This window comes from Microtus oregoni, unplaced genomic scaffold (assembly GCF_018167655.1).
Source record: "Microtus oregoni isolate MIOR12 unplaced genomic scaffold, Mior012 000009F_ref0000495, whole genome shotgun sequence".
NCBI lineage: Eukaryota > Metazoa > Chordata > Mammalia > Rodentia > Cricetidae > Microtus > Microtus oregoni.
In genome coordinates, this window is record NW_024543068.1 from 14,805,789 (window position 1) to 14,832,202 (window position 26,414).

At 43.9% G+C, this 26,414-nt stretch overlaps 1 protein-coding gene across 5 annotated transcripts in view; it reads right to left on the reverse strand.

Annotated features, from left to right (window-relative positions):
- Rgs6 (regulator of G protein signaling 6) overlaps window positions 1-26,414 on the reverse strand; it is a 513,656-nt gene that overhangs the window by 469,736 nt on the left and 17,506 nt on the right. For all 5 annotated transcript variants that reach the window (XM_041658039.1, XM_041658042.1, XM_041658043.1 and 2 more), the window contains exon 2: window positions 19,002-19,105. In XM_041658039.1, the coding sequence (XP_041513973.1) occupies window positions 19,002-19,085 (84 nt within the window). In that variant the 5' untranslated portion in view covers window positions 19,086-19,105. The remainder of the gene's footprint in view (window positions 1-19,001; window positions 19,106-26,414) is intronic.

Sequence of the window (26,414 nt, forward strand, 5' to 3'; positions counted from 1 at the left end):
GCTAGAAGAAACGAGCTAACAGACCTCAGTAGTGTCACCAGACAGTGTAACACAAGACTACAGCATCTTGCTTATGAGATTGTGACACCCTGCTATGTCCAAGAAAGAAATGGAGGCGAGCTACGCCCCAGATGGCTGCCTTCTTTCCGTCCAGGTTTCAAGCTCACAGCCTGGTATGCAAAGACAGACTGAGCACCGGTACTGTTTCCAACACGAGGAGCGGCTCAGGCATTGTTTATCCATCCTCAGTCCCTTCCCTCACACTCAGACCAATGTGTAACAGCACTTTGAGCTGTGGGCAATCCCTCTACCCAAAGCCCTGGCCCAATGCCTGGTACAACATGAATCCCGATGAAATGAGAGCCACCACGCCACTGTGCCTGAACAGAAGCAGCTATCTACTAGGTGGCATGTCTTCCTGGGATATTTCAGAATACACAGCCCGATACTTCCAATGGCCCTATATGCTCTTTCTGTATTTAAAAAGAAAAAAAAATCAGAAATCTCCATAATGCACAAGAGTAGATCACATGACCTGGCACGAAGGGACACACCACTCCAGGAGGTTGACTAGGAATCACTTATGCACATGACCATGGGCCAGGCTCTGAACACTCATGCATGCCCACTTCCCAGCTGACTATGAGTGTCTGGCGACAAGCTGTCATGGCAGAGCAGTGCTGGGGCTCCTAACCTGTGAGAAGACATCCCAACAAAGATGTCTACAGACCCTTTCCAGCCCCTTCCAAGCCCCCTGCCACATCTCTGTAAAAAGCCAGTTGGTAAATATTTTAGGCCTTGTTAATCATACAGACGGTCCCTGTCACAACCACTCCACTCCTCAGTGGAAGCTCAGAAAAGCCATAGATAATTCATAAATAAATGTTATGACTGGGTTTCAATAAAACTCAATGTATGAATGCTGACACTTAAATATAAAATATTGCTTCTGTTTTGATCTCTGCCCCCCCCATCATTTCAAGATGTAAATGCCAATCTTAGCTTAAGAGATGCAAAACCAGCATGGGGACAGATTAATGACATGTGACAACAGTCCTAAAGTTGTTCCTTCCACTATTGAACTCTCCTCGGCAATGTGATGAAGTTTGGTTTTAATAACTCACTTACGGAGGGGGGAAGCTTACTGTCCACTCTCTGGATAACAAGTATCAGCATCGGTTTTTTTGGATAGGCCTTCGATGGGACTCAACTGCCTTGGGCCACATACTCTCCTGTGAAAGTTTCATCATAAATTTTGCACCCTTTGGTGGGAGGGAGATTCCCCCTAGAGGTAATAAACAGATTGGGATATGCCTCGGAAGCTAAGAAAAATGCAGGGTGCCTGATTGCCTTGCACCGTTTGTACAAATGTGAAGCCCACACTGTTGAATAGGGATGTAGTTAAGTTGGTAGACTGCTTGCCTAGTGTGCAAAAAAGCCTGGGTTAAATCCCTAGCACCATTTATAGTGGATGTGGTACCACATGCCTGTAATCCCAGCATTTGGGAGGTAGAGCAGGAAGAACAGAAACTTGAGATTGTCTTTAGCTACTTATCTAGTTCAAAGCCAACCTAGGTTAAACAAGACCCTATCTCAAAACAAACAAATGAAAACATTGTATTTTTTATGTCTTGATGTCTTAATGTTACATATTTTAAAAATTATAGAGTAACTGAGGACGAGTGGAGTTATGAGGAAGTTAAGACTGGTGAAGATAAGTAAACTGTTTTTTTTTCTTATTCATGTAACTAGATCATTAGCACGGTCACAACCCCACCACAGGAGAATGTCTGTGCCTTGAGAAAAACCTGATTTGGGCTCCAGTGAGTAGCGAGTGAGGTCTTTAAGACCCTCCATCTTCACTACCTGTGTCTGAAACATAGTACTTCTTCTCTGCCCTCCTATGGTTCTAGGCTAAAACAAATGGGAAAAAAAAATAACATCAGTTTAGTCTGTTCTGTGTCCACCCTGACAACCACAGGAAGGAAAACTCCACTTCCAGCATTCCCCATCCATAGCTATACAACCAGGGGGGAAAACCTCAAAACAGCTGTCCTTGTCTTTTCCAAAACAGACAGAGCGGTAAGTAGAATAAGTTCCCTCCGCAGTCACCCATATGTCCTTCAAACTGTGAATGAATATGGTACTATGCGTGGCAAAGGGGACTTTGTGGGTGTGACAAGGCGAAGGACTTTGAGGCGGAGACGTTACCCTGGGCAGACTAGGTGGGCTTCTGTGTTATGACAGAGGGTTCTACATAAGAAAAGCAGAAAGATGAGAGCCCAGGGAGGGTATGAGCATGCTTCCAGGGATAGAGTGATATGAGGCTGTGTGCTGGAGAGGAACGGAAAAAGAAGGAACCAGATTCTCCTTAGATACCTGAAAAAGCACCCAGTACTGCTAAGTCCTTTCAGGCCAGTGATCCCCAGGACTGTGAGGGAGTATGTTTGTTTTGCTTTAAGCCACTCAACAGGAGGCAATTTGTTACAGCAGCCAGTGGCAGCTGATACATGGTGTAGCTGCTGAAAAACGCTACAGATGAAGAGCAAGCATGGCTTCTAAGTCAATGACTGGATCTTATTACATCTAACCCTGAGGACAGGGACCATCTTCTCCTCTTTCATACAAAGTTCCTAAGCCCCAAGATGACTGAGCATGGAAATAAAACGAGGCACAAAATGGAAGGTTGCAAGGGTGAGTGGGCAGCTAGAGCACACTGTAGTCACACGCAGAAAGCCTTACCCAGGAGGACTGTAAAGGACGAGATAGAAATGGAATGTGTCTTTATTTATAGCAAAGCCTGCCTCCCCTCTCAAGTATGTGACAGAAGAGCTGTTTTAAAGTTTTATTCTTCAAACTTGGCTGCAGCTCTTGGCTGTGTCTCAGAACTGTGCTTTTGTATGTAGCTTTAAAATATAAGGAGCAGCCACCCCATGGTTAAATCGTAGGCAGAAGGGGGTGCGCGGGCAGGGAAAATGCTGTGGGGAGGGGAGCAAGGTTGAGATGGCATTCTTATTTAGTTAGCTGCTTAAGAAAAACAAATAGAGGATAAAATAGCAAACGGCTTGGAAAGGCACCAAGATGAAAATTTTCTGGATATCTTGGCATCCAAAGCTCTCAGGGGATGTGGGGTGCTGCCGCAGGGCTGTTCAGACCACGGATAGGGACGTGGTTTTGAAGGCAGAAAGCAAAGGAAAGAAATGGGTACTCATCCTTAGAAAGCCCCTCACTGCTGTTCTGTGATGACAGAGAACTTTCCAGCATCCTAGGAAAGTTAGTCTTGTATGTAGAGCCAACACGGGCCTTGCAGGAGTCACATGTGACACAAGTCATGCCTTTTGACTTAAGAATTTTAAACTTCAATATTAATAATAAATAAGAGATTAACTAAATTTTGCTCCAGGGACGAGGGGTATAGTTCAGTTGGTAGAGTGCTTGCCTGACACATACATGAAACCATATAAACCAGGCATGTAGCATGTGCCTTTAATCCCAGCATTGGAGAGCTAAAGGCAGAAAGGTCAGAAGTTCAAGGCCATCTCAACTATATGGGAAGTTTAACCCCAGGCCCAAATACATGAATTCCCAGATAATAAATAAATGTGCATTGTGCACAATTATCTACTTCATCAAATATTATTCTACCTTTAAAACAGATGATGACAAAGACACCTGCTGGCATAAACTAATATTTAGGTGACAGAGAAGAGGGACACATAAGTTACACACAAGCAATGATTACCGACTAACACACATAACACAAACCCAAGAGGATGCAGGCCAAACTGTTCACTTCAGCCATATTTGCATGGCAGACATATGTGAGCTTTTTTTTTCCTCTCTGGGCTTTGATTCTTTTGTATTTGGAGTCTTACTTTTAAAATGGAACAAATTTTTTTAAAAAAAAAGGAGGAGGAGGAAGGAAGAAGTAAAATCAGTTGTTAAAGAACTCGGCTCTACTGAACTCTCTCACCATGTGAGTTTGAGAAGTGACAGTATTTCTTTTCTTGCTTCAGGTCCCCATGTGAAGAGCGAGGTACACTTGTGTCATGTATGTCCTCTTCACGTACAGCAGGTAGTACTCAACTTTTGTTGAAAGAGGTTTCTGTCCTACCCGGTCCCACAGTCATTCAGTCCCAAAGAAACACACAGAGGTCTACATTCATTATAAACTGGTTGGCCTATTAGCTCAGGCTTCTTATTAACTCTTTCTCACATTGTACATTAACCCATTATTCTTGTCTGTGCTAGGGCCCTCTCATCTTGCTTCCTCTGCAGCTGCGTGACGACCACAGACTGACTCTTTACTCTTCCCAGAATTCTCCTGTTCTTGTTGCTCTGCCCGGTTGCCCCACCTATACTTTCTACCTGGCGGCTACTGGCCAATCAGCGTTTTATTAAAATACAATTGACAGGGTACAGATCATTGTCCCATAGCACAACTAATGACTTAAATCTGTCTGGTGTTTTGATGTTGCAAAAAAGACACACATGTACAATAAAACCCATACTTCAAATTTTGATCTTCCCCTGGCCTCCCATGTGACATGGTATTCCTGTGTGTGATGCTCATGATGGCAGTGAGCCATACTTCTGTCTGCTGCACGATAACCAGAAGAAACCATTGACATTCTACAGTGAGCTGTGTAGCCGAGTTTGGTACTGGTTTGGAAAGCTGGGTATATTACATGTATTTTTGATGGACCATATTTTCAGAAACAATGGGGTTATAGGGATATGTAGTGGGAAACAGAACCTTCTCATTAGCCAGTGTGAATCTAAACAGCAAACACGCTTTACAATAAATAAATATTCTGCATCTCTGCTCACATGGCCCCATGATCCAGAATTCTACCCTCTCTTAAGGATGCAAGTCCAGTGTTTTCCTTCCTATGTTCTCTTCCTCTGTAAACTACATGGTCCACATTTAACTCTCTAATTCATCACAAATAGTCTCAAGATTCTTTTACAGACTACAATTTCTTCCCCGGAACTACAGACTTCTCAGAATAAAGCCAGCATGGCTTCAAACCCTGATACCACCACTCAGTCCCAGTCACTTTTCCCTCTGACCCTTGGTTTCCCCGTCCATCTTATCCAACAAGCCCTTCCAGTGACTCCACGCTTCGGTGTGAGCACAGCACCTTCCGTAGAACCTGGGATGAGGAGGGTGGTCCATAAATAATTACCTTATTATCTAATCCTGGTCTACGCTGGTCGCCTCCATTCAGCTAGCAGGATTGTCTAGGACAGGGACTGAGTTCTATGGTACTCTTGATCCCCCAGTTAGTGCCTTGCCAGGAGCTAGACTCCAAGGAACACACTTTTATTGATTTGATTTGAGTGACCTACTTTGGAAGTGGGGTCCTTTTTAATATAATTAGCTAAGATGGAATCATACCTTGGAGTTTGGGGACTAAACTTGGTATCGGTCTCCTTCTAAAAAGGCTGGGTGACGAAGAGCTGAACACAGGAAAAGGTCAAAAGGGTTACAAGGTGGGTCAAGGAAAGAGCTGACAAACTGAGAGATGCCAAGGATTTCCAGTGAACATAAAGAGGTAGAGAAGGTCAGGGAAGGACTCTGGCCTTCACCCTTCACAGAAAACACAGCCCTGGCACATGCTAATCTCCAACTTCTACCCTCCATGGTGAAGCGGATTTCTGGTGTCTGGAGCCACAGAGTGTGGAAATTCTTCACAGCACCATACGTATGGACACAGAAATGTTCTAAATGTCCTATCAGCTGACAAATAGGAACAAGCCACTTCCTGAATATGTTCTGGACTAGCTGCAGCCAAACATGTCTTTTTCTAGGTAGTGCGTGTCTTTAGGTTTGTTTCATAGGAGAGTTTTTTTTTTTTTTCCTGGAGCCACCACCCACACCACCAGGTAAACTTTTACAGAACTAACTCAGGTGAGGAAATGTTCTGGAACGCGTGACTTTATGCTCCCTTGTCCTCTTCCTTCTGTTCACCCTCCTGATTGGCATCTCCAGCCATTGAGGCATAGTCTTGAATCCTTCTCGCTAGCCTCCATCCAAAAAACTTAATCACAGGTCAATCTCACCTCCTCCATGTTCCAAAGGTTTCCCTCACTCTGCTTCATCTCCAGCATTGCCATCCTACAGCAATAAGATATAGAAAGTAAGCTCTTGGAAATTGTCTTTCCTAAAGATCATATTTAAGAACCAGGTACAGCATTGAAAGCCTTTAATCCTAGCATCAGGGATGATGAGGCAGGAGGATTATAAGTTCAAAGTCTCACTGGCTACATACTAAAACTCAAAAATAAGCAATAAGTAAAAAGATTAAAACATTGTTAAGAATCAACTGGGCCTATGAGAGGCAGACCCATGTTCTTTCAAAGCCAGGATTCGGGGATTCTCCTGCTCGCAGCAGCTCACTGGGTGCTTCCGAATACACCTCCTGGTGAGAGCAGCAGAAAGACTGAAAAGCACTACGGAAGAAGACCTTGCTCCTGTAATCACATAGGAGACGAAAGCTAAGAAAAAGCCCAGGACCAGGGATGCTTTTCCTAAGTAAAGGTTCTCAACAGTTTCCCACAGTCCCGGGGAGTTTCTATAACCAACACAGGAGGTCACGGTTCACTAAGAGGGTGAGGCACTCATGAACCCCCTGGGCTTGGCCTGAACAGAGAAGACTTCTTACAAAAAGTATAGTAGTCCTGTAAAGAATGAAACAGTTACTCACTAATCAGTCTGGCTGGGCGATATCTCCGTGGCTAAAGTGGCTACAAACGGATGAAGACCTGAGTCTTGTGGGGATCCCAACCACTTGATAAAAACAATAGGCAGATGTGCATCCCCAGTGCTTGGAACTAGGGAAACAAGTGGTCTCTGGGGCTTGCTGGCCAGCCAGTCTACCCAGCCTGTACACTCCAGACCCAATGAGAACTCTCATCTCAAATCAGGAGAGTGGTTAAGGAAGGTACCTGTTATCAAAGATGTCTCTACCTCTGGCCTCCACATGCACATATACACACACATGCATATATGCACACACATGCATACATACATGCATACACACATACGCATGCATGCACACACATGCATACATACATGCATACACACATACACATGCATGCACACACATGCATATAGGCACACACATGCATACACACATACACATGCATATACACACAGACACCATTAAATCCTTTGGGAGTAAAAGTGACATTCCTATAGAGCTTTAAACAATTTCTTTCATTTTTAAATTTTATTTATTTCCTTGTTCATTTATGTGTGCAACTATGTGTGTATGCAGGCACACATGCAGGCGTGTGTGTGCCATGGCACATGTGTGGAAATCAAGAGACACTTTTCAGAATAATCTGATTCTACCATGTAAATCCAAGGGATCAAACTCGAGCTGTCGGCTTTGCAGGGGCCCCCTCCCCCACTGCGCTGTCCCACAGGTTTTCAGTTCTCTCTCTAAGGTCAGTTGTATAAGCAATGTCAGCACTGAAGAAAGACCAACTAGAAACATGCGGGGGGAAAAGGAGGAGGAGGAGGAGGAGGAGGAGGAGGAGGAGAAGGAGAAGGAAATAGTGGAAATAGACATTTTCAAAGATTTTACAACAGCAAATTCAAAACTTAATATACTGTGATTTGTATGCTTAAGGAGTTCATTGACCAAAAATAATGGCAGGAAAATGAATTAAATGAAAATATTCAAGTAACAAAAAATGACTAAAGCTGTAATTAGGAATGAAGGGGGTGATCATCTAATCTGATGAATTATTGACTGGAAGGACAGGCCCTCAGAAAATGTCCACACTGACCCACGGGCTATTCCAGTCATGGAAGCGGGCAGGCTAACTGCGGATCTCTACTTCTCTCTTGGCTCCTCCAAAGTTAGCCCCCCAGTCTCAGCCCCAGCTCTGCAGCAGGCCACCTGCTTCAGCTGTCATCTCCCACACCCCCTGCGCCATCTACAGAGGATCACACGGATTTTTCCCTCCTAACTTCCTTCCCCCAGCTCATTGCTTTATCCCAGACCCCAAATCCAGCAGGTGCTCCCTGGGAACCCTCAGGCCGCTCCAGCCCAGGAAGCAGGCAGGCTAATTTCAGGCCTTCACTTCTACCTCAGCTCAAGTCTAAGCCCCTATCTCACGTCCAGCTCTGTAGCAACCCACCTGCTGCAGCCTTCCCCACCCTTCCTCTCCGTCCCACCTCCAGAGGGTCACACAGATCTTCCCCTCCCAGTCCCCCTCATTGTTTTATCCCAGCCCCCAGCCCCAGCAGGCATTTCCTAGAAACCCACAGAACTCCTGCCAGGGAAGGTGGGCTAACTGCAGATCTTCACCTCCCTCTCCATTCCTCCAAGTCCAGTCCCCAGTCTCATACCCAGATCCAAAGTAGACCTTCTACTGTGGCCTCTCCTCACTCCCTGTACCCATCGTCAGGAGACTAAGCAGATCTTGGTCATGCACCCTGCTTTCCTTCCTTCCTGTTCACCTCCTCAGCCCCCCTTTCCTAACTCATCCCTATTCATAAGTATCAGTTCCCAATTACCTTGAAATACACACCTGGAGCTCCCCCCATCCTTGGACCCTTAGGGGCAATACCTCTCAGGAGATCAGGAGAATGTCCTACCAGGCAGCACACATTCACAACATCCTCTTATGAAGCAGAGATGGCAACAGACACCAAAAAACAGAACACAGGCAAGATATCAGCACCTGGAATTATAATCTTCCCAAACTCAGATGCCTAGAGAGCAATCAATCAATAACACACAATCAATAACAGCCAGGACAATGTCTCTATTAAAGCCCAACAGCCCTACCACAGCAGGCCCTGGGCATTGCCACACAGATGAAGCCCAAGAAAAAGACTTTTTTAAAAAAAAAAAGCCTTTACAAAAATGATAGCGGTCCTTAAAGAGGAAATCAATAAATCTATGCGGATCTATGAAAACACAAACCTTGGGAGATATATAGGGAAGAATAGAAGAAGGGAAATCATAATCAGAATCTATTATGTAAGAAGAAAAATATTTTCAATAAAAGGGGGGGAAGATTTTAAGACCAGAGGGGTTGAATGGCTTCGAGGAAGCAATATTTTCACAACAGGACTTGATGCGCATGCAAACTCCCAGAGCCCGTGGCAGCATGCACACGATGTTCACATGCTCAAGCCAGATGGAATCTGAGCACAGAGGAGAAGTGGGAACGAAGCCCCACCACTCACCAAGAAGTCATTCCCCAGGAGAGGGAAAAATCAGTTTCCTATGGAGTAACACTGGGTATGTCAACCCCTCTTCACGGGAACTCCTATGCTCAGGAGTCGTTGGCCAAAACAAATCGACTGCTTGTTTTTGGTTTTGTTCTTCGTTTTAAGAGAAAAGGAACATGAAGTTAGTGGGTAGGGAGGTGGGAGCAAATTTGGAAGAAGTTAGAGGAGGGGAAAAACCATGATCAAAATAAATTATACAAAATTTCAAAGAATAAATAAATATTTAAATTTTTATACAAAAGAAACATCTACATTGAAACTCACAAAATAAATTAATTAAAAATATATTAATGATTGTAAAAAAATTCAAAGCTCTGAGGGAAAAAAATATCTTAACACATAAACAGTGTCCCAGCAAGACAGAAAAGAGAAATCAATATTTAGAGTTTGTGGTCAAGAAATTTTCAAGCACCAAATAAAGCCATGTGCCATAAGCCCTAGGAGGAGTAAATGAAAAACAAACATCACTGGGGTTGGAAAGATAGTTCAGTGGATAAAGAGCATCAGCATGAGGACCAGAGTTCAGATCCCCAGACCCACATAAAAATGTAGGCATGGCAGCCAGCTACCTACCATCCTCGCACTCGGGAAGGGTAGGTAAGAGAGTTGGACCAGAGCTGGCCAAATCAATGAACTTCAAACTCAGCAAGAGATCCTGCCTCAGAAAAAAGTAAATGAAGAATCGAGAAAGATGCCCACCCCCCCCATACATGTGCACATACATACATGTGTCTACACACAGGAACATATGGCACACAGATATAAAAATTCACAATTTCAAGTATAATTACTTAACAAACCAAAGTGGAAATAACCCTAAAAACAGCCAAAGTGAGGGAAGAATAGATTACCCTCAGAACAGGAACAATAGCAGCTACTTGCCAACAGAATTGATGGGAGCCACAAGATAATGACAGGGGCCAAGGTATGGAAAGAAGCAGCCGATGGTCTAGAATCTAGAACAGTCTTCAAACCTGAGTATGAACCAAACAGGTCTTAGACAAACACGACCCAAGAGCATTTATCGCCATTAGATTTTCCCGAGGAAAACCCTGAAGGTGGTCTCTGCCATGAGCAGTGACATCCACGCTGTAAGAACCAGGCAGGAAATGAGAGGACAGCCAGAAAGAAGATTGCTGAGAAAATTCACGCCATCATAGCACTCAACAGATACAATGAAAATTATATGGAAAAGCCTAAAAGTCTTAGAGTTTCCCAAATAAGAACACGCACCCTGGTCCTGTCCCAGGAGATGAGTAGCCCCCATTCTTCTAAGGCAAAGATTAGCTTCGACCAGAGCGGAAATCCTACAGCGGCCTCACCACAATAGGACTCCTGGGCCCACACTATTGTTTAACCATTTCTTTTCAATGGATGTCGGATCCCTTTCCAATCTGCGGCTGTCACTTTCCAGAACTATCGGTAATCTCTGAGGGCTGGGATGACTCTATCTGTGCACGTGTTTACCCTCCCATCCCTGGAACACACGTCTAGAATTTAGAATGCTCCCTTTAAAAGCTTTGTGGGTCTTCTGTTTTGACCCGCTGGCACACTGATGGTCTTTTAAAAGAACCCCCTTCCGTGCCCATGATTTTAGACATTTATTTTCATTTCACACACGCCTATCCACTTTAAACTTTCCTTATTCAAAACCATGCCAGTAGGGGATTGACGGCCATTCAAGAGCCCCATCGCATACAAGAACACCGCAAAGGACTGTCAAGAGCAAGATAAACCGCCAACCAGAAAGCAAAATCTCAGACTGTTTTAAGGGAAACGCGGAGAGGATATGGGAAGATGAAATGGAGGCTTGAGCGCACTGAAGGCTTCTCAGATTAGAGAATTCTACCCATGGCAACACATCCTATTAAACGACACTGAGCTGTCCCCTACGCGAAACCCATCCCTTTCATCTGATGGGACACCATGAGCCTGGCACTCGCTTGTCTGCCTCGCTCCTGCCAACCACGGTAATGTGATGGGAGGCTGCTCTTCCAGCAAGCCTACTCCAGGGAGGGGAGGAAAGCTGAAAGGCTTCCCACCTCCAAAGCAACGGATACATTTTAAAAAACTGAATGAAAACAGTCTTGAAATGCAGTTTGAACTATTAAGTGAGTTACTCCAAACACTCTCTGAAGTTAGTCATTGGAGATTTTGTTCACTGTGGAGGAATAAAAACAAAAGAATGAAAGAAAGAAAACCCTTAAATGTTTGGGACCAAAGATGAATTCGTTTTAAATATTCTGATTTAACTGCCTTTAAAATTTTGACTGGGTTAACTTTGTAGATTTTTTTTTAAGCAAAAAAGGCTACAAAAAATACATGGATGCAAATATGAAAGTATGTATTTATTATTTACTTATTTGGATTGGGGCTGTAGAGGAAGTGCGCAGACGCATAGAATGTGGGTGCAGAAACACAAAGGAGAGCTCTCTGGACAATGCTAACCTCCTGAGATAACGCAGTAGATTGTTCAGAATCTGGCTTTACATCTCAGGCCCTCACTGTAGAAACCTAGATCCACAAAGAGGCTCTTGAAGTTTTTAGAGTCTAATAACTTGGCGTGTGAATCATCCTTTCCTCTCAATTTTTTCTCCCCTTTCACCAACCTAATCCCTGTTCATCTTGCACAAATGAAGACACGTACCAAGTCCTCTGGTCGTCTTTTGTCTCCTGTGGAAGCTGTTACGTCTTCCCTCCCCCTTCCTTGGCTTACCTCTAACCAGCACAACTTGACTAGCGGCTCATCCATTCCCCTGCCTCCTGCATTGGTTTATGGGTTTATTCAGGCCTCTGCCCTCACCCTGAATTTCTAGCATCTAACAGGGTCTGGCCCACAAACAATAATCGATACGCATTTGCTGATTAAATGGTTTCTAATCTCATCGAGACTTCATCTCCAGGGTGTGTGGGACTGCAGCCTCCTTGCTACCCCGCTTCTGCCGCAACCTTCTTTGAACTTCAAGACAATATTCTGTTCCTAGGTCTCTCCAAAGCTCTGCCTCTTTCACGCTATATTTTGCCCTTCTTGTTGCATACCACCAGCTATAAGACTAAAATAGCATATTTGTTCTCAGGAAATGTTCCTACACCGGCCTCTGCCCCAGGATGTCAAGGGTCCTTGATGACATGGGAAAGTGATTACAGGGTATCACAGCAACAGTATCATGAGCATCGCAGCATCATGAGCATCGCAGCACCACGGGCATTGCACCAACATGGGCATCATAACATTACGAGCATTGCAGCATCACGAGAATCACAAGCATCACAGCATCATGGGCATCACAGTATCATAGCATTGTGGTATCACAGCAACACAGACATCACAGCATCACGGGTATCACAGCAACATAGGCATCACAGCAACATGGGTATCACAGCAACACGGGTATCACAGCAACACAGGGATCACAGCAACACAGCATCACGGGCATCGTAGCATTACAGGTATCACAGCATCACAGGTATCACAGCAACACGGGATTCACGGGCATCGGAGCATCATGGGTATCACAACAACACAGGTATTACAGCAGCACAGGTGTCACAGCATCACGGCATCACAGCATCATGGGCATCACAACATCATGGTGTCATGGTGTCACAGCATCACAGCAACACAGGCATCACGGGCATCACACTAGTAGAAAAGGAGTCCGTACGTAGGAACTAACAAGGGAAGGCAGCTGTCAGTGATAATGCTTTGCAGTCATTTTCAGACACACCACAATGTGGGCACTTTCTTCTTCCTCTGGAAGCTCTAATTCATTCATGATACTCTGCATTACTGACAGGATTGCTACTCTAAAAACCATTCCTGCTATTTCTATAGCGTACAATTATAATTTGAAACAATTATATGAATGTCATGCCATAACAAGCTTAAAGAAGCAGGTTGTTACACACACACACACACACACACACACACACTTTTTTCAATTTGTTTGCTTGATTTGGAGACAGGGTCTCATGTTGGATGGCCTTAAACTTGCCATGTAGCCACGGATAGCCTTGAACTCCCGAGCCTTTCTTCAACACTCATGTGCTATAGCATCAAGGGCAGCCAGGAAGTTATCTTATCTAACTTCTGCTACTCAATGTTAAATTATCACAACTCATTTTTTCTGACACCTGATAAAATTTTGTTTAATATCAATCCAACTTAGATTTACCTATAACCGTATAAAATGTTCCCAGACATGTGTGAAAGACCTTTACATGTGCATACAGTTTTGGTAGAAGATGCTGTATTTTAAAAGTTCAAAATTTAGAGAATTAAACCTTGAAAACACCACAAAAACATTTTTCACATTATGTAGACTAACTCTCTTAACATGAAACCTAAGTAATGTTATTTATTAGGCTAGTTTCGACACATAAAATTCATATTTTCTTCTTTATATCTTACATGGACATTGGGCATATTCTTTTGTACTATAAAGTATTTTGTAGCTGGAAAGGAAGGGAGAAGGGTGATAAATTGAGAAATTAAATAAAAAATATGAAGTTCCCCACAATAAGAAGGAAGACTGGATCAGCCACCGTATCTCCATGCATTCTGTGGCACCTTCGATCATGCTGTGCTCCTGACCCCAGACAAGGTCATGCTGAACCACAGTTTTCCCTGCCCACCTACCATGGAGGAACACAGAGTTCCACCAAATCAAGTTAGTTAGACATTTATACCAGCCTAGTTAGACATTGATCTGTTAACAACACCCAGAGAAAAATCAAGCAAAATCAAAGAGCAGTCCTCTCTCTCTCTCTCTGTCTCTCTCCCTCCCTCTCTCTCTCTCTCTCTCTCTCTCTCTCTCTCTCTCTCTCAATAAAAGATCATTATAAAGGGAACAAACATGTCAGAAATTCTTTCCAGAGTCGCACGAACACACAAGCATCAGAAAGAAGCTTCAGCAGGAGCCATGTCAAGTTCCTGACATGAGCATGGAAGCCAGAGACCTATCTTGTGACATTCACTTTTAAACTTCACTGTGATGGCTACTGAGCTCCAGCAATGGGGGGAATTACACACAGGGCTTTGAGCATGGTAGCACTGCCAGGTACCACAATGGACACTGACTGGACCAGTGGGATCATGAACACACTCGGGGCTTCACTGGGAAATTGTCTGAGAACCACAGACAAGTTCCAGAGCCTTGTGGCACCTTTGATTTTTCTGTTTAAGGATGCTGACGACTATACTAGTTGGGATTTCTATTACTGTGGTGAAACACCATGACCAAAAGCAAATTGGAGAGTAAAGGGTTTGACTGACACTTCCACATCATAGTCTATCACAGAAGGAAATAAAGACGGGAACTCAAGCAGGACACAACCTGGATGCAGGAACTGAGGCCGAGACCATGGAAGGGTGCTACTTAAGCCATGGCGAACTACTAATTTATGCCAGACAATAAGGCAAGTGACTGGTTCTTCTACAGCTTGAGGAATCCACAAAGATTTGTGAAATTTAAAAAGCCAATTAAGGGCCACCAAGATGGCTTAGTAGGTAGGGACGTTTGTCACCAATGCTGAAAGCTTCAGTTCGATCCCTGGAACTCAGAGTGTGGAAAGAGAGACCCAGCTCCCACAAGTTGTCTCCTGGCTTCCATGATGTGCCATGGCATACACACACATGTGCGCTCACGTGTGCAACACACACACTGTACTAGCTGGTTTTTAATCTCAGTTTGACCAAAGCTAGAGACAAATGACATAAGGGAACCTCAACTGAGAAAATGCCTACACGAGATACAGCTGTGGGCAAGCCTGTCAGGCATTTTTGTAACTAGTGACTGATGTGGGAGGGCCCAGAACCCCATGGGTAGGTCTACCCCTGGGCTGCTGGCCGTGGATTCTATGCAAAAGCAGTCTGAGCGAGCCGTAAGGAGCAATCCAAGAAGCAGCACCCTCCATGGCCTCTATACCCACTCCTACCTCCAGGTTCCCGTACTGTGTGAGTTCCTATCCTGACTTCCTTCAATGATTAAAAAATATATATATGGAAGAGCAAGCAAAATAAACCTTTTCCTTGCCAGGCTGCTTTCAGTCATGGTATTTTATCACAAGAGTAGAAACCTAAGTTGCGTACATGCACACACTTAAAAATATATAAATATACAAAGAAAATTTAAACACCAATTTTACCATGATTTTGCAACACATAATATATCTATATAATAATGGGGTGGAAGGGTGATGGAAAACAAGCACCAAATAAATGTTTTTCTGCTTTAGTTGAAAACCAAGTTCTCCTGAAATCATTTTAAAATTCATATCCCAAGTACCCATCCCAGAGTTACTGAAGTAAGGTGTCCAGGGGTTCTTCTTTGGACACTCTTTGAAGGCTGGTGTATTTTATAAAGCACCCCTAGGCAATTTGACAGCCAGCTAGTTTCCAGGATCATCACTACAGTGGGCAGTTCAGTGACCCAGAACCGTAAGGCTTCAAGGATATAAAGAAACTCTGGGTGTCTTAATGAATGATTAAAGTATTCTTTTAAATAGACCTTTAATGTGACCAATACATTTTTCATACACACCTCTGATCCAAAATGTGAATAGGAAAGATGAAATACCAAATGAGAAAGACAGTTCAAGTCAATAAATAAATCATGCCTTGGGGGAAGTACAGCTTCTCACAGCTAATGACAAGGAACTGTGAAAAGAAAATGAAGTGTTTTCTAAAAGGTGTGGGTTTACTCATGTGTCAGGATCTTCCTACACGGGGTTTGAGAGCCACAACACCAAAGTTGGCAGCAATGTCCTGAACTCTCCCAAGAGCTGGAAGGGAAGGTTTTGAATGTTTCACTGCAAAGAAACAGTAAATGCCTGGGGCGAAGGATATGCTAATGACTGAGCTGTGTGCATAAACTCGGAAATGACGTGGTGTTGTCTTGGATTTGCACAATTATTATGTGTCAGTTAGAAATAAGAAAGCCAAAAGTCACACCATATTGTGGATGTTCTTGTCTTGTCTGTTCCTCAGAAGTTTACCCAGAGTCTCTCTGTTGGCATATGGACCAATACAACACCGTCTAAGCAAAAGTCTCACACCGAGAATGTCTATGCCAAGAGGAACCATGAAATAAAGAAAGAAAAGAAAATTTCTGTTCTAGACACCCAAGAAAAGGTCTAAATATTTAGCTACAACCTTAATAAAACAGTCGCACAAATGGAGTTCTATGGGAAGGTCTGGGATTTAACCTTAGCTCCTAGGTTCATCCTTTCTTGACAACATGACCTAGTTGTCAAGCTCTTGGTTGTAACCAAACAGTAGCCTGTAGCGTTGGAAGCAGAACACTATGTTATTATGGGAAGGGTCAAGTACAGCCAGGGTTTGAGTAAAGTCAAGTTAGTATAAGTTTAAGGCGGTTCCAGATGGGGGCTCAGCCTGGACAATAAGCATTCTTTCTTCTTAAGACACTGAACGGATTCAGCTAAGCATCTTAGAGCCCTAACACAGTGTCTATGTGAACGTATGCATACTCCTCATGGAATGAGTCACAAGCAAGATTTACTCCTTTCCTGGTTGCTCTTGCTCTACAGAACTACAAATATTTCTTTGTTTTTAGGTAACAGAAGAGGCCCCTGCTCCCACAAACAAAGCAAAAATAAAACTTATTACAAATCTGTACCTAGTTTTGAACTTTCAAAATATCATTTTAGTGGATGACATTCAGATGGGCATCATTTCAAGGTCCTTGTTGACCTTAAATAATCTGTGGATTGGGGCTGAAGAGACAGCTCAGCCATTAGGAGTACTGGCTGCCCTTCCAGAGGACCTGGGTTTGATTCCCAGCACCCACATGATGGCTCTTTGGATACCAGGCATATATGGGGCATACGTACATACATTCAGGCAAAACAGTTATACATACAAAATAAAAAATGAACAAATCCTTTAAAATAGCCCCCTCAATAATCCTTGTATTATCTTCTTCTGTATTCAAAGGCAACTCACTGCAGCAATTGACTGTGTTCAACTTATTAACAATGCAAGCATTTATATATCTTATAATTCATCCTTTCTCCAAGTGTCACTATCTCTATCAGACCTAAAAATTAAAGAGAAATAAATACTTATTATGGCCTACAGTATGGACCACGGTGAACAAAAATGTCTCAGTTCATTGAAATGGATTTTTACAACAACCTCCTTCCTGTAGGACAGAATTATAACCCAAGCCCAACTCCAAAGCCATGTTCCTGTTCTCCTGGCCCTGGGGTCTCCTGCCTGGGGTAGGAAGGGTAACAGCAACCAATCACCTCTTGGCTCTATTAATGAATTTTATATTATTTATAATTTAATAGTTATTTTTATTAGACATAGGCTCTCCCAATATTCTCCTGAGAAACAAAGAATTATAGAATTTTAACCCAAAGAAAGAGTACTTACTATAAGAGTTCTATTTTTCCACACACACACACACACACACACACTTCACCTTATTGATCACCCAGGAATGTCTAGTTCAACACTGTCCCTCTGCTTAGCACAGACCAAATACAGAGTGACAGCAGGCACAGATCCCAGCGGACAACTCAAGTATTTAGCGGAATGAGTAAACAATCACCTCATTTACTTATTGATATATAATGCCGGGTAGCTTAAGTTTTCATAAAGAAGCAAAGTAATTAGTACCTTAAATTTAACACACATAAAAATAAAACTTACAGGCCAGATCTCCTTCCCTTAGAGTGTATTTCTCTTCTAAATGTCCCAATCAGAATGGACAGTAGCAACGTTTTCCCAGGATACAAGGTTCACAACCTAGTCATCTCTGACCCTCCACACGCCTCTTCATCCCACGATTGCTCAGTTTTCAAGCTATTTATAATTCAGATTTCACTCCATCTTACTGGTCCCTCTCTGTTCTGAAGGTCACTTTGCCGGCCAGAAGCGCATCCTCCTCGTCCTCTACAGATGCAGAAATACTCCCCGGACATCTGCATCCCCCACCTTGGTACCTTTGGACTCACTGTGGAAAAACCCTGAATCCCAAACAGATTGATTTTACAACTCTCAGTACACAATGTTTTCAAGATTAAACTGCTATAATAAATACTCTTCAATCTGGCTGCATCTATCTCTCTGGGCCCAATCTTATCTCTCTTTGCTCCCTGCCATTCCTGATCAGATCCTGTGGCTGTTCCGTTTCCCAGCTTTGTGCCTTTATCGGGATCTCGTTATCTGGTGCGTCTTTCCCCTCTGCTTTTCTCATGTGACAATCCTGTATGTCCTTTAAAACTGAGTCCTCTGAAACTACTCCTCCACAAGGACTCCTCGACCTGTAGCTGGGAAAACTAACTTCCCCCTCTGATGGTAGAGCGTGCTCTATGAGTCTCTTAGGTTTCCTACCAACATTAAGCACTGAACGGCCCCACCTCTGCATCTCACACCAGCATCTGGATCATCCTTGCATATACCATGAGTTCAAAAACCCTTTCAGTTAGATCCCCATTGTACTGTGAAGGCCGCCGAAGGAGTACTCTCAGCTGCATCGTTCTAGCAACCTGGAGACTTACACAAGACTAAACGATATGAAATATTTCAAGTGCTCATACCAAGTTTTTGAGTTTGAGAAAATGTGACTTCCTTGAACTTCAGAATCAAACAATGAGAAGACAACCCTTCTCTAGTCTAAAAGCACTTTGGGCAGATAGCACCCATCTCATGCTACCAATCCTCACAGACAACAGACGCACGGAGGCAGCATGCCCAGTGGCTCTCTGAGCATCTTACTTTGCAGTAGACAATCATGTTGGGAGAACTCTCTTCTGGATCAGCAATCCCCACTGCTCTCTGGTCCCCGGATCCCTGAGCCATCCTGAGTGTCTTCTCTTACACTGCAAAAATAAATGAGCAAACCATTAAGTCAAGAATGAACTTGTTTTGTTTTAAAGAAAGCATTGAATGACAATTAAGGGTCCTTTGTCAAATATATTGGACAGTCTCTAACCTCAAAGTAAAAGGTCCTTTCCAGAGTCACACACTCTAAGAGAGGACATATGCCAATCTTAATCTCCTGGCAAGAGATGAAATCAAACAGTTCGATGTCAATTTTGCCTTAACAAAGATTACTTTCTGGTTAGTTCCTATACAGTAATATATGGATATTTCATTACAGAAATGCAAATCAAGATTCCCAAGAAGTTACCACTTTACAGTCACTCCAATTATAGTAACAAATAAAAATAAAAATTCATCAAGTGTTATCCAGGTGTTGGTGGTGCATACATTTAATCCCAGCACTCAGGAGACAGACGTAGGCAGATCTCTGAGTTCGAGGCCAGCCGGGTCTACAGAGTGAGTTTCAGGACAGCCAAGGCTACACAGAGAATCTCTGTTTCAAAAAGAATAAGCAAACAAAAGAAAAACAAAACCAAAGAAGAAAGTGTTGACAATAAAATGGTGGCTGGTGGGAACATCACATGGTACAGTCACAGCAGAAAACAGTTCAGTAATCGTCAGAGGCCAAATACAGAATTAACATGTGACCTAGCAATTCCACTTCTATGCATGTACCCCAAGACTGAAAACAAATATTCAAATACTACTACTAAAATATTCACAGCAGTCTTAGTGACACTAACCAACAAGTAGAATGCATGAATGAAACATTATTCATTCATAAAAAGGAATAAGTTCTGATATATGCTACAATGTAGCTGAAGCATAAAAAAATTTGCTATCCGAAAGCAGCTGGTCAGGGAAAAAAAAAATCATGTTTTTGCATGACTCCATTTATCTAAAGTATCCAGAATAAGTAAATTCTGGTGGCTGCTAGCATTAGGGGGAAACGGGAATGTCATGATCATTTTGCAAACATGGGGTTTCCTTTGGATTGTGGATTACAATGAATGACTAAATGCTACCACATCTCACATTTGAAGAGGAGTACTTTTACATTATATGAATTTCACCTGGATTAAGAAAAAGTGAGTGTTTTTAATTCAACCTTTTCGAACGCCTGTGAAAACTGCAATAAGACAGTGCTGTGTGCATCAGACTTGGGAGTAACAAGATGAGCTCGGTTCTCGGCGCGACACTGCACTTGCTGCGTGAGCCTGAGCACCCGGATAGCTGACTGGGTTCCTTTCTCATAACCACAGGACCTTTCTCCACATCCCGCCCACCTCGGAGGGTGAACCCACGGAGCTCTCACAGGTGAGCCGGAGTGGGAGAATACGGCACAAAGCCAGAGAAGCCCTTTCTAAATGTTATCCCTAATCTAAGAGTCTGCCAGGGCTATCTGCACAAATTTCATGGGCTTTTCGTCAAAGAAACTTGGATAAATACCATACTTAAAAGGCCATTCGGTTCAAGAGAAAAACTGGGGAAAGATCCTACCATAAACTACACTGGCACCAAAGGTCATTCTATAAAAACAGGGTGGAAGATGAAGAAGAGACAAGAATCAGTAATTTATGCTAAGAATGTTATTGCCTAAACTACCCGATGCAGAGCGGAGGCTTACTCCACATTGTTTGACTTGGGTGTGCTCTCAAGCCAGACCGCATGAAAGATTGCAGAGGCTGGCCCTATTCCATCACTCGTGGTTGTGGCGGGATGGCTATGAATAGCATGCTACAGGGGAAACCCAGGTTTTTATTCTCATCAGTGACTTGTACAGTGAACACACTGCTTCGTTTTGGAACACTCGATTGCTTGCTTGCCTGATCCTCTACCTTAATATAGAACATGACAGGGCCTGAGAAAGAGATCCTGGGACACCCCATGTGACCTCATTTATCCATAGTGTGGAGCCCTGTAGGGTTTGCATTGCTTTCTTTTAAAAACGAACACATTTTAATGAGCCCGTTCTCTTCCACCTAGAAAGTGGTGTCACAATAGGAAAGCTGGCAATGACCTAGAAACTAAGGTCTTTGTCCAGACTCCCCCAACACACACACACCACCACCACCACCACCACAGAAATGTCTCTGTGAGCTCAGACAGGCTGATGTTCCAGGAGCTGGAAGCCGCTGAGTAAAGGCCAAACAGAGGGTAAAAATTTAGTGAACCTAGTACTCACGAGAAAAGCTTCTATTTTGGGTTACTCTCTCAACTAGTTCTGAAACTCAGACAAGATGTCTGATTTTTCTAGGTCTAGAATGAATCAATTCTAAAAGAGTAATACAGCTCCCTGCTCGTTCATATGTCAAAAGTCAGAAAGAGCTGTGTGGGCAAGGACTTTATCAATGGACTCACTGATGGCAATGCGGAGGGAACAGGGAAGACCTTCATTCATCCCAATGCTTGCAATGTTGTTTTTCTTTTCAGTGGAGACAATGGAAATGAAATGAATGGGACTGTTGGGTGTCTATGTGGTTTGTATGTACATAGGTGCACATATGTGTGGGCATACACACATGTAGAGATCAAAGGACCACCTGGTTCATCACTCCAGTTTTTTCTGAGATGGAGTCTTCACTGGCCTAGAACTCACTGAGTAGGCAGGGCTGGCTGGCCAGCAAGCCCCAGGGATCCTCCTGTCTCTGCCTTCCCAGAGCTGGAATCACATGCATGTTACCATGCCCACGTATGTTACCATGCCCACACATGTTACCTTGTCCAGATCTCCTTATGTGGGTTCCAGAGGGTGAAAATCAGCTCCTAAAACCTTTTTCAATGGAATCATTCTCTCACTTCATATGATGTTATAATTTCGTAGAAAAAATAGATTTTTCTTCATCTTATGTGCATATGTGTATATATGAAAGAGAAACAGCCCAAAAAATCCAGAGGCTTTTATTATGATATTTAAAGAACATAAACATCTTCTGAAAACATGACTTCATTTCTTCAGGACGCAAGCATCCCAGTAATATTTTCCCATCATATCTCACGGTGAACAAGAGAAAAATTGACCATGTGCTCAGATCAGACAATTCATTCCAGTCTCCACAGAGACTACAAGACATCCTCTGCCGTCACACAGAACTCAGGTTCTAACAGCTGTGCGTCCCAGGGCAAGTTCCTTCCCCCCTCTCTGTCTGTTCTTCTTTGTCCATCACAAACCACCATCCACATAGCATAGCGGAAAGCCTTCTGAACTGGAAAGCCTGAATTCCCCAGGCGTGGCAACTAGTGAACTATCTCAGGCCATCGACTCCAGACCTCAATGGTAAAAACCGGCATCTTCACAGTTCCTTCCCACTGGGCCATAGAACCTCAGAACTTATGATCTCCTAATTGTCCTTCAAAGACTTTTTCAGAATGTTCCCTGTCAGTCATTACAAGTACTTATGAGTAAGCCTATTTTTCTCCATTTCATGATAGTGCTGGGCAGGGTGTTCTCTAACTCAGCACACACACACACACACACACACACACACACACACACACACACACCCCTGTACGAGCCAAGTGGGAAGGCAAAAGGACTAGGAAAGCGAAGACACCCTGGAGTCCCTTCTCAGCACTGGCCTCTGAGCTCTGGACTTTGGCATTTGAGCATCACTCCAGACAACCAGATCTTGACTAAGAAGAGGGAATGAACCCCACAGGGGTACTTCTGAAGGAGAACAGAGAGAAGCCAGATAAGCGACCTGACACAGATTGTACAGACTGTTGTGAACTGGGGAGATGCTCAGTTGATAAACTGCTTGCCTTGCAAGCAGGAGGACCTGATTTTACAACCCACAGCCCTTGTGAAAAAGCCAAGCCTGGTGACCTAGGTGACCTATGCCTGTACCCATAGTGCTGGGTCAGTACTCACACATATGTCCCTGGGGCTGACTGGCACAGCAGAGACTGCCTCAAAAAGACAAGGTGGATGGTGTCTGAGAACAGACACCTGACATTATCCTCTGGCTTCAACATGCATGTGCACACATACATACTCACACATACATGAGACTTTTGTCATATTTGAAGCCAGGAGAGTTTACCCAAGTAAAATCCCCAGATCTCCTATATTGGAATGGAGGAAAACCCTACCAGGCCAGCTCCCCAATATTTGAAGTGCATCCAGAACCAACTTCAGAAAAAATAACCACTTCCTTAGGTGACGGGGGTACAGCACTAAGGGGGGCACACCCCCAGTCACGAGACAATGTCGCACAAAGCCTGGAACATCAGGCCCGCCGCTCTTGGTACCCAGTCCCTAAGCCCCCAACTCAGAGAAGTGTCAGCTAGAAAGGAAATCCAATCCTGGCTGGGAAGGAGGCCGAGTGTTTATGCCACTGAACAAAAGACCCTGTTGACAGTATTCCCTCTCCTCCATGTTACATCAATCGACTCTACCCTCTGAAACCAATGGCTTTAAAAAAAAATGATCAATGTTAAGAGCCTCTGGGGGGAAGACGACAAGTCGCACGCTAGCTCCATAGTAGAAGCCTGTTTACCCAGCGCTAATGTGACTGAGTGGGCAGGAACCTCCAAAGGAAAGGCTGAGAAAACAGCAGTTCTGAGAACAAACAACTTTCTGTTACCACGGTCTGCCGATTTGGCATTTCTTCTACACTCAAGGTTTGTAAGCCCCAATGATGGGGCAGTTCTTTGTTTGGAGAATTACACCCAAAAGCTTGAAGCCGAGAGATAGCACCCAACTCCTGAAGACCAGTACCAGGAACTGTGCCAAGCGTCTGGTGCTTTACTGGGATATTATTGTCTGGTCATTCTAGAACTTCGGTTAGAGTATAACAGTTCACAAAAGTAGGCCTGAGGACTTGAACCATACACTAGCTGCCTCAGAAAATCCCACCAGATGAGCTAAACCAGTGATTCTCAACCTAAGACCATCCGAAAACACAGATATTTACATTTTGATTCATAACAGTAGAAAAATGACAGTCATGAAGTAGAAATGAAAATAATTTTATGGTTGGGTCAGCGCAACATGAAGAACTGTACTAAAGGGTCGCAGCATTAGGACAGCTGAGAACCACTGCTGTAGACAAACATGTTCTTGGTTCCCATGCTCCAGGAATTCTGGTCCAGTAGCTGAAGGCAGTCCCTGGAGACTTACTACAATGCCCCGAGGGAGATTTTGAACTCACAGTCGGGTTAGGAAAGCACTGACCTAGATCCCACTCACCTGCTCCCTCTCCTCATCCCAGGTCATGCAGACATGCTAAGATGAGGCTCTTTTATATGCCCCTGTATTGAGGCAGAAACTTGTCCCTGTCATGAAGTTCCCTGGGCTTGTCTGCCCATTGGGATCCCATTGGCAGTTCAACGAGCCTCTGAAATACGCAAAGAGCATCATTCTCACTCTGAGGGTGAGAATGACTTGAGAACATAACATCGGGAGACCAAAGTAATGAAGGACTGGAAATCCCATCCCAGAATTGAATCCGACATCCAGTGTCTTTCCAACATATCTTTCTTGATCTCCAGTGAAATAACTTACAAAGAATGCAAGGTCTATAAGCTGGTAGACATAGCTTTATGTTTATCATGACAATGATGATGATGATGATGATGATAGTTCACTCAACTAACCCATGTTCCTTTCATTCTACATCCAAATTTATCGGGGAAGTTGGCATTTCTATTACCAGTTCTACCTCAAGACATACAAATGAGTTTGAGCTTCTCTGAGTTGCACAGCCGCCCAACAGTCTCAACAAATTAGTCTACCAAAGTAGCTGGAAAAAAAATGATTTGGTCTTTGTTTTTGCATTCGCTATGGCAGACAAAACTCTTAAGAACGAAACAAGGGTAAAGAAGCAGAAAGTCCACTGAGCAGGACCCAGATCAGACCCATGGACTCAGGTCCCGTCAATGCTGCCAGAAGCCAAGTTCCAGGTTTCCTCTTAGTGCTGTTTCAGATTCCCACCCCACACTTACCATCTCCACAGGTTCTTCCCCTTCAAACCTCTTCTCATGAGCAGGAGGGTGATAGACCCCTGATGTCCTTCTCCTTCCTCCCTAGTTTTGACCCTTGTGACCCTAATGGAACTATGCCTTCCCTGGGGACATCCTCTCCCCACAGCCCAGGGATCCTCCGTGCATGCATCTCAATCCCAGGGAGTGAGGGAGACATTCCCTTGGTTGCCTCAAATGATCCCTCCCTTCTTGTAACCCCAGGACACTCTGCTGAGCCAGCCCCACCCACACTCCTGTCTCCCTTCTTTCCTCCTACGTAAGGGTCTTCACCAACTGAAGACCCCAGCTTTCTGTTGCCAGAAAGTTGCTCCTCCAGCCCCCACTTACTAGATCTCTATAACTTCGACATCAGAATCAAAGACCTAATGGCAAAAAGTTTGTTTCCCTTGCTACTTTATTTCCTCATCTAAAACCACCTCCTCTTCTGCCACCATCTTACAGGGCCATATGCTGAACCTTGTCATTACCAGGGTGATCCCACCTCAAATCCCAACACAAACATCCCCCACTCTCCCATCATCTCTCTCTCTCTAACTCACCCACTCTGTAATCACTTCAGTCTTCAAACACAACATCTTTGGCATCTGAAGCTATCCTCATATCACCTGTGTTTTCTTCTCTCAGTGGCAAATACTTCACAAATACCCTCCATCTCCCTCACACAACTCTTCCTCAATCGTGGTCCTGGCAACGCTCCATTTGCTGATAAACTCAGCCATACAAGAGACTGTTACTTGACATCAGAGCGAAGGAATGCTTTAGGGTGGAGAAGTCCCATAGCCAGCCTGGCTAGCTGCATTTAAAATTTAAAACCATGCGGAGTGTTGGTGGTGGTGGCACACGCCTTTTATCCCAGCACTCGGGAGGCAGAGGCAGGCAGAACTCTGAGTTCAAGGCCAGCCTGGTCTACAAAGCTAGCTCGAGGACAGCTAGGGTTACCGCGGAGAAACCCTGTCTCAAAACAAACAAACAGACAAATTCAAAAATACGTACTTGAGGTGAGTAGTCAACACTGCCCACCAGCTCTGACTTGCCTCCTGTCAGGTTTGGTCTTACCCTATCCTGTTGGCTTTCTCATGTGCTTCTCATCCCGCTAGACACATCCTCTCAGCTGATGGCTCATTCTGCAACCCATGAGAGTAACAGAAGCCAGCACAGGGCAAATCTCTGTCTTCAGACACCCTCACATGAGCTACGTGTTCTCCATCTTTCCTCGGGTTACAGAAGAGTGTGCCACTGCATTTACCAAGGGGAAAGTCTTAAGCATATTTATGATATTCCCTCATGCATACCAAAGGTGCTGGGATATAAAAGAATCTT